The sequence below is a fragment of the Nicotiana tabacum genome, chromosome 5 (genome assembly GCF_000715075.1).
Source record: "Nicotiana tabacum cultivar K326 chromosome 5, ASM71507v2, whole genome shotgun sequence".
NCBI classification, from domain to species: Eukaryota; Viridiplantae; Streptophyta; class Magnoliopsida; order Solanales; family Solanaceae; genus Nicotiana; species Nicotiana tabacum.
Window position 1 is genome coordinate 132,669,520 of NC_134084.1, and position 8,576 is coordinate 132,678,095.

General features: G+C 36.9%; 1 protein-coding gene across 1 annotated transcript; it reads left to right on the forward strand.

The window, feature by feature from the left end:
- Positions 1–243: 243 nt before the first annotated feature.
- Positions 244–5,925, forward strand: LOC107787919 (uncharacterized). Its single transcript, XM_016609535.2, has 5 exons — positions 244–423; positions 1,464–1,707; positions 2,308–2,393; positions 2,550–4,101; positions 4,815–5,925. The coding sequence occupies exons 2-5, from the start codon at positions 1,542–1,544 to the stop codon at positions 5,393–5,395; spliced, it is 2,385 nt and encodes a 794-aa protein (XP_016465021.1). The 5' UTR covers positions 244–423; positions 1,464–1,541; the 3' UTR covers positions 5,396–5,925.
- The last annotated feature ends 2,651 nt before the right edge of the window (positions 5,926–8,576 follow it).

Below are 8,576 nucleotides of genomic sequence, written 5' to 3' on the forward strand. Positions count from 1 at the left end.
TGAAGGAGTTTTTAGTTTTTCCAAAATATTTTATAGTTCCTATTTTTTTTGGAGGATTGTCCTAAAGTGTCAAGTGGTATATTGTGATGATGCCACTTGGCATAATGATAATGCCTTTTCTTCTCCTTTTAATTATAGATTATAGATTATAGATAGAAGATTGTAAGAAAGAAATTGAAATGCAAAGTATACACACTAGAAAAAGCGGTTAGTATATAAGAGCGAGATACGGAAAACGGTTGGCGGACAAATGGCGCCAAAACAGAGAAGAAAAAAGCAAGTCTTTTCCATTATTTTCCACCCGTCAAAAACAAATAAAAGCAGTTTCTCTCTTTCTTTCACTTTCTCTTTTTCTCTGCAAATTTCGATTTCGATTTTTCTCCTACGGATGTGCAATGCCTGTGGTACTCTCTATTCACAAAGGTACAACTATGATAATTCAATGTCCAATTTTGTCCATTTTCCTTTTTACAGTGATGCCAATTCGTTATGTTTCCATTTTCCGCTGTTATTTTATTTTCATGGATCTCAAACCGCTTACGCTGCAGAATTAAATTATATTTGGAAAGTCTCATTTTTTTTTTATAAAATTCCATTTTGATACAGTTTAATTTTTGCAAGGTCTATAGTTTATCATTGGCAAGACAACCTCATGCATGCATTATACTATATACTTTCGAATCAGTTGATTGATTGTTTAGTTATGAATATCAAACATGGTAATTGATATTTACTTGCCAGATCCCGTTAGACGTCAGGTCGGATTTGCATTTGGTGTGAAAATATTTTCCCTTAAGAAATCATTCTCTGGAGAAAAAAAAAATCCCAATGTTGTTTGGGTATAAAGAGTAGGTGACATGATAATTGTACAAGTTTGAGATAGGTAAAGAATTCCTCGCACCCAGTGTTTACGCTAGACTATACTAATTTACTATGGTTAAGTTATAAAGTCAGGTGAGAATGTGTATTAATTAACTTAGTATGATTTAATAATAAGAGTGGTATGTCAAAACATGTCATGTATTCATTGGATTGGTGTAAACACCGGGTGCAGACAAGTTCTTACCAGATAAGATAGATAGTACGGTAATGTTTTCATGATATTTTTGGGTATTAAAAGTTGATAATAATGTTTTAAGTGTTGGTTGAAGTGAGACTGAATAAGAGTTGGGTATTTGTACTGTCTATAGGTGAGGGAAGTTACTTTCTCCATTTTGATAGATAATATTTTCACTAGAAAAGACATTTTCTATATTTTAAGGTAGACAAACACTATATTTTCCTTGATGAAACCATTTTCTATCACCCCAAACACATAAGTGGAAAATGACTTCAATCTAAAGACGACTCTCCAAAATTAAAACTGTTAACTTTGTTGGTTTCAATGATACTTGTTGTTGTATTGCCATTGCTAGCTATCCCTAATCACCCTTTGGCTAATTTGGTTTCATCGTATATATCAGGTGTACAATGTTGGAAAACTCTTAACTCAATTAGGATGTAGTACCTGTAGCTGATCATTGACAGAGAGTATACAACACATGGGAAAGGGTTTGCGCCTTCGAGATTCTAGTTTTACGCAAGAAAGTAATCCTCCGGGATGCTTGTTTGGGATACTTCATCATTTGAATCACCATCACCATCAGTGGCATCTAGTCCGGAAACGCCTCCCGCACATAAGGCAAGGTGGTGGAAAGCATCTTCCTGGTGAGAACAAACATTAGTTGTTTATCTATATCAATTTTCATATTATAGCATTTTACAAAATGAAGGGGTTTGTGTACAAGAATTAAAGGCTTAATGTTATAGGAGTAACTATACTCCTCAATTGTTGTTATTAAGCCTATTGATTGTGATCGATAATTAGAGTAGAAGGCTAGTAAGTAGTCGAGCGTTTTACTTTTTCTTTCCCGTGCCGGCAGTTTTAGTGTTAGTATGGTATCTTTTTATTCTTAGATTGCTATCAGTACCTACTGTTTGATTGCTATCATTCGCTTTGGTTTTCTTAATATCTTGTTATTGTTATTGCTTGTTGCCACTGCTTCTTTTCATCTTAGCCGAGGGTCTAACGGAAATAACCTCTTTGTCCTCTCATGGTAGGAGTAAGATCTGTGTATACCCTACTCTCTTCGGACCCCACTTGTGGGAATCCACTGGGTTTGTTGTTGTTGTTGTAAGCCTATTGATTGTGAAGTAGTTTGTCCATATTCTCCTAACCCTTTTAGTTATTGGATCTAACAAGATTTGACACTTTGAACAAGTTAGTGATAACATAGTGTTTATAACTAACTAATTCCTTGTTTCCAGCGGCAGGAGATCTTGGAAGTAATGCAACTGCCACTGATTCTGCTAAAATTCCAAAAAACTCAGATGTCAAAGCGGATGATTCCCGTGTAAGTTTCTGCATCATATAACTGAACCTGCTTCAAAGTTTGGTATATTTCTGCTTTTGTTTTGTGTGCTGCTTCTTCTGATACATGTGCAAATAGAAATACCTGTGTAAACATTTGCACATAACTGTATATGTTAACAAACTTTACTATTTTCAGATTGTAGTGAAAACAGCAGGGACACAGCCCAAAAGTTCGATAAAATCTCGTTTAAAAGCTTTGATGACAAAAGAGCTACTATCTAGAAAAAGGGTCAGACATCGCCGAAGTTTGTCCTACCCTGCAAGGACACCGCTGGAACAAACTGCTTCTATTGATTATCTAGACCCTGCAAATGTAGATCCTTCTCAAAAAATTCCTTTAAACGATGAGACTTTGCAGCATCGTGAGAACGAGTATTCTTCCGTTGCCAGTTTGTTAGATCCACCCTTGCTCGAGAAAAGAAAGGATGCTGTTACCACCAACGGCAGATGTGAGTTGTGTGCTGCTATGCTCGATATGAATCACTTAAAGCAATGTGACACTAACAAGAATGGGAAGCAACAAATTACAGACTTCAGTCTTCGTCGTACACAATCACTTTATTTTAGAGAGCGGACTAAAAAGGCCTCAATTGAAGAGTCAAAGCTATTTTTGGATGCTCTTGATTTACTAAACATGAGAGAGGAGGTATTCCTAAAAATATTAAAGGACCCAAATTCTTCGTTAGCGCATCAGTTACATGGTACACAGGCATCCAAAGGCTTAACCAAGTCCGTGTCATTTCCTTCACGTCTCTCACTGGGAAAAATTGCGAGATCAAGCAATCATAAGAGCTCAGTAACATCGACAAATTTGGATAGCGAGGATGAAGTTGCAAAAGGTGTGCCGATAAGACTAGATTCATCTGATAACATCCCTTTAAGTTCACCTGTTGCCAAACAGAATCGGCATCAAAGTAAACTTGTCCTTGAGCGTTTCAAGAACTTGAGGAAGAAAATAAGACATATGCTTAAGGAGAGCAGTAAGGAGAAGCGTCGAATTGTCATGGATGCTGTCCTTCATAAGGTTCCACATGATCGTAGTTCATCCAACGACGTTAAACAGGGAACCAATTTACTTGAGAAGCCAACTGCAGATGGAAATGACACTGGTCACTACTCTTCTCCATTTAGCAAGAGCCAAATGAAATGCTTTTCAAGAACGTCATCGCTCAATGAGTCAGTAGACAGATATAATAGATTACTTGAATCCTGCTTCAGTAGAGAAGAAAAACAGCACAGCTCTGAAATGTCAAGTTTGAGAGCGTCAAGATCACCTTCACCGGCTAGAAGTAGACCCATTGTCCTGGACAGGATTCTGTCTTTACCTGATCTAAGAAACTACCCTTCTTTCCGAATTGAGGACACTCCCGAAGCCAGTTATTCAGAAACACAAGATACAGCTGCATCGGCTGAATCGAGCAACAACTTAAAACTGAAGTCCCTGGATTTTATTCCTTTAGGTTCAGAAAAGCAAACTAAACAAGATTTTAGTTCAGACTCCAAGATTCCCGAAGAGTTCGTTGATGTCAATGAGACTTCCAATGACTTGAATTTTTTTTCAGTTGAATGCAATACGGAGGACACTTCATCTCCTAATTCCAAACTAGATAAACCAATTCCTATTCCTTTGCCTGATATGAAATTTCAGGAAGCTAATACTGTCCCAGAAGAGCTCTCCGCAACTGAAGGTATTATTTGAGGCAATCTTACATTTTACTTTCTTCCCCCATTTCCATTTATCTTTCTTGACAGTAAGATATACACTACTCAAATGCTTCCCACAACGAGTCCTCATTTTCGCAATTTTTTTCTAATACCTGTTTACTTTTGATGTATTGCTTCTCTCAAAGAAACTTTACATACTTATAATTTGGTGTTAGTGGATATAATTCATTTCTCTCTCTGTTAAACACAGAGGCGGATCCAGGATTTGAAGTTTATGGGTTTCTACAGCGACCTTAAGTAAATATACAATAAGTAACTTTTAATATATGTACAGGGTATGTGCCTGGGTTCACAGGAACCCACACCTACTAAGCTGGATCCGTCCCTGGACTTAAACATGTGCTGTCCACATGAAAGCCAAACATTTATTAGTATGGTGTTTCCGTAAGTTGTGGAATGGATATTCAATTGAGCAACAAACTATGCATTATACTTACCCTGGTTAATGAAACATCTCAGTTTCAAACCTATGACTTGAAGCAATCTTTAAGCTACTTTTGCCATTTTTGCCATTTGTTTTTTGCAAAAGGGATTCAATTGAACCCCTTCAAACATGTAGCTTGTCCCTGATCTTATTCTCTGCAAGCATATTGGAACGAAAACCAAACTTTTAAAACATCTGCTGCACTGTTTTCATTAGCTAACTAAGAGAATGAACTTTACTTGGATTCCGCAGATATATCGGAAAATGCATTAGACACCGATGAAGAAGGACTATCGGCCAATGAACAGAAGAAAAGTCTTTTGCAAGTTCAAGTGGATGAAAGAAATAAAGCTGAATTCAATTATGTAAAAGATGTGTTGGAATTATCTGGTTTTAGTGGAAATATATTTATGATGAACCCTTCAGTATTTGAGGAAATGGATGGATGTTTGCTTTCTCAACCCGAGAGCTCAGGATATGCTGAATATGGAAGCTGTGATCAACTTCTTCTGTTTGATTTAATCAATGAGGTCTTATTACAACTTTATGAGAGATCATCTTTATACTGGCCAATGTCTTTAACGACTCGTTCTTTTATCCATCCAACGCCTGTGGCATACCATCTGCTTGAGGAAGTATGGACAGGTATAAGCTGGTGTCTTAGCTTCAAGCTGGAGAATGATCTATCACTTGACGATGCTATGAGCCATGATCTTGCAAAACACAACAATTGGGTGAACCTGCAGTTTGATGCCGAGTGTGTTGGATTGGAGCTCGAGGATCTCATATTTGATGATCTTTTAGATGAGATAATATTCATCGACATTTATTAAGGCCAGATAACATACCTTTCAGTACGTGCAATATTAGTTCGGGGGTAGGTGTTTTAACATTTCCTCTTCATAGAAACACTCCCAAGGTCCACTTCTACAAACACCCGGATCTGCACAAAAATGTGCAGACTGTAGTATGAGTACGGGACAACATGTACTCGGTAAGTATCAAGACTAACCTCGGTGAAGTAGTGACGAGGTTCAAGTAATATGATACTCACTAGTCAAAGAACCTAATAATAGGAAAAAAGAATGCTGAGTGAATATGGCTTTAACAAAATTCTTTCAGACTGTACAGATATGGTAAATTAAGCTTGAGGGAGTATATTAGAAGTTTCAATTGAGATTTGTAGTATTAGCAAGAATTGTAACTAGGACAAGCTTCCCTTGGCAAAATCAGCAATTAAGCTTTGTTCCCTTGGAAGCACCTATAGATGTAAGTTAGCTTTGTCTTACTGACATTCAGTTACTTGTTCCAGTGAAGATCTGTATATGCATGGTTGTGTTATGTACTTATTGATTATGATTGTGTAAGGATGTTCATCTGAATTCTCATTGGTAAGTGAATATTTAAGTGAATGAAGTATTTTTAGTGTATGATTCACCATAAGTTTTTATTCAAAGGACCATCTAAAGGTAAACGCCATGTAAATTTAAAAGAATGAAAAATTATCTATAGATATCTATGAAGATTAAGTTCCATGTTATATTGGATCATGCGCTTCCCTTTTTTCATCATTGGACATGCACTTTATTATGGTTAAAATGGAGCTTTTTTCTTTCTTTCTTTTTTATAAAATAATTTTTATTATGGCTCAAGTGATGAGGGAAAGAAATAAAACATAACTTTGAGCCCCAAGTATCTTAGATCGCAAAAAGTACCTTTTGGTTAGGGATGGCAATTGGGGCGGGGCAGGGCAAGGTGGGGAGGGAAACCTTTGACCCACTAAGATTTTGACCCGCTCTGCCCTGCCCCGTATAGCCTTGTTCCAAAATTTTGCCCTGTCATGTCCCGCCCCGCCCTGCCCCGTTTAGATTCATTTTCACTTTTTTTTTTCTTCATTTTCCAGTAAATACTTTATCTTACCCATATATTTATATAAATATCATATTTTACATCCACATTTTTCGTATTTCGTATCCTGTATTTCATATCTCTTATATTGCTGTTATTTTATTATGCATTTTTATGGTACTAATATATCGGCTCCTGTTGCTTTTTTTTTAGCCGAGGGTCTCCTGGAAACAGCCTCTCTAACCTTCGGGATAGGGGTAAGGTCTGCGTACATATTACCCTCCCCAGACCCCACTTGTGGGATTATACTGGGTCGTTGTTGTTGTTGTTGTTGTTGTTTGCTAAAGAAAAACAAAGATCTCACGTGCTATTTGGTTTTAAACCATCATCTTCGAAGATTAATTATGAGAAAATACATAATTCTTAATAGGTATTGAAGTATTGCAATTACATGTGTATTCATATATAGATGTTTGCCTTTATAAATATTGACAATTAAGAAGGGACTTTTATCACGAATTATAAATTGCGAACAATTAAAGTTGGCATAGTAAATGTTACGGTTGAAAATCATACAACTCATGGCTTCTCTCACTCTCATGATAACGCATAGTATTTTGGATTGTCTATTTCTTTAATTGTAGCTTCCATGTCACATTCATCAATATGTAGAAAATTCTACTACCCTTTAAAGGTATTATCCCAAATTTGTGTATATGACATCCTCTAGCTATACTTCAATATCAATTTAGGAAAGAAAAGAAGACATGGATAATAAAATAAGCAAGAACGAAATGAGGACTCAGACTACCTAGGGGCATTTGCATCTATACCTGCTTTTTGTGTCAGATTTTAACTTGTGTCCGCTTTGCAAAAAAAATTGCAAACGTACCCGCTTTTTCACATAACTTCAGCACATGGGGCTGAAGTAACAAAGGCAATCACGCAAAACTTTAGCATTCTAGTAGCCGGGCCTGAAGTTCAGCTCTAGAACTGAAGTTTTTGTGTTGTAATTTTTGTGTTGTAATTGGCTACTTTTAACTCCCTCTTTGTAATGCACATAACACATGAGTATCTGGCGAGCATGTTTACTTGACCAAAATGGGATATTTCTATAACCACTGTGTCATCGTCCGTGGGAAGTTGTTGTTTCCACGGTTCCCCATCCATCCTCATAAATGTATGCTCAGCATCACTATTGTGAAACTCAAATTGGATTCTGTTAGCCTACAGATATATTATAGAGAACAACATTATAAATCCATGATAAAACCAAAGAGCATTAGCTTCTTTGTATTATGAGCACTTATTAACAAAAGAACTTAACAAAATGCACCAGAGAAACACATTGACGAATTGATCAAACATATTTCCATCTTAAGAATAAGAGCTGAAGTTATTAACTGCTACTCCCAGGGTGAAAAAAGATTTTCGACGCAAGACCAATAAAAAAATAGGCTCTGCATTTTGTCTTTTGTTGAGAAGAAGAAAACGAAGGAGGAGGAGAGGGAGGAGAAAGGGGGCAGAAGTTATTTAAGAAGTGAGTACAAGTTAAAAGTTTTTTAAAAAAATGGGTATAGGTTAAATGGGGGCGACCAAATAGGGCGCCCCGTGCAATTTTTACGACTACCTAATGGCCCACTATTGGGACTAAGGGAGGAGAAATTCAAAAATAGCCAGATTTACAACTGGTCGTTCAAAAATAGCCCAGTTTCAAAAGTAATCGAAATTTAGCCACCATGTAAAGATAAACTGAGCGAAAACAGTGTTCAAAACCCGGAAAATACGCCAGTATATTATACTGGAGTTCCAGCATAAGTATGCTTGAACTCCAGCATAATATACTGGAGTTCCAGCAAGTATAATTGTCCAGTATAATATACTGGAGTCACCAAAGTATATCGGTTCAGCATAATATGCTGGAGTTCATACACAGGTGCACCGAACTCCAGTATATTATGTTGGATCGGTCTCTGTTGCAGCAAAATAGTGGCTATTTTTCATTGACTTCGTAAACGCTGGATATTTTTGAATGACCAGTCCGAAAACTGACTATACCGTGCTATTTTTACGACTAAGGGCTGACCTACAACCTGCCCTGCCCCATTAAGATTCTGCAAAAATATAGTTTTGCCCTGCCCTGCCCTGCCTCGTTTACTGTTTGCC

Coding starts and splice junctions, on each gene's coding strand:
- LOC107787919 (XM_016609535.2), top strand. CDS start 1,542: ATGGGAAAGGGTTTGCGCCTTCGAGATTCTAGTTTTACGCAAGAAAGT. Junction 2,394..2,549: donor TCAAAGCGGATGATTCCCGT/GTAAGTTTCTGC, acceptor TACTATTTTCAG/ATTGTAGTGAAAACAGCAGG. Junction 4,102..4,814: donor AGAGCTCTCCGCAACTGAAG/GTATTATTTGAG, acceptor TGGATTCCGCAG/ATATATCGGAAAATGCATTA.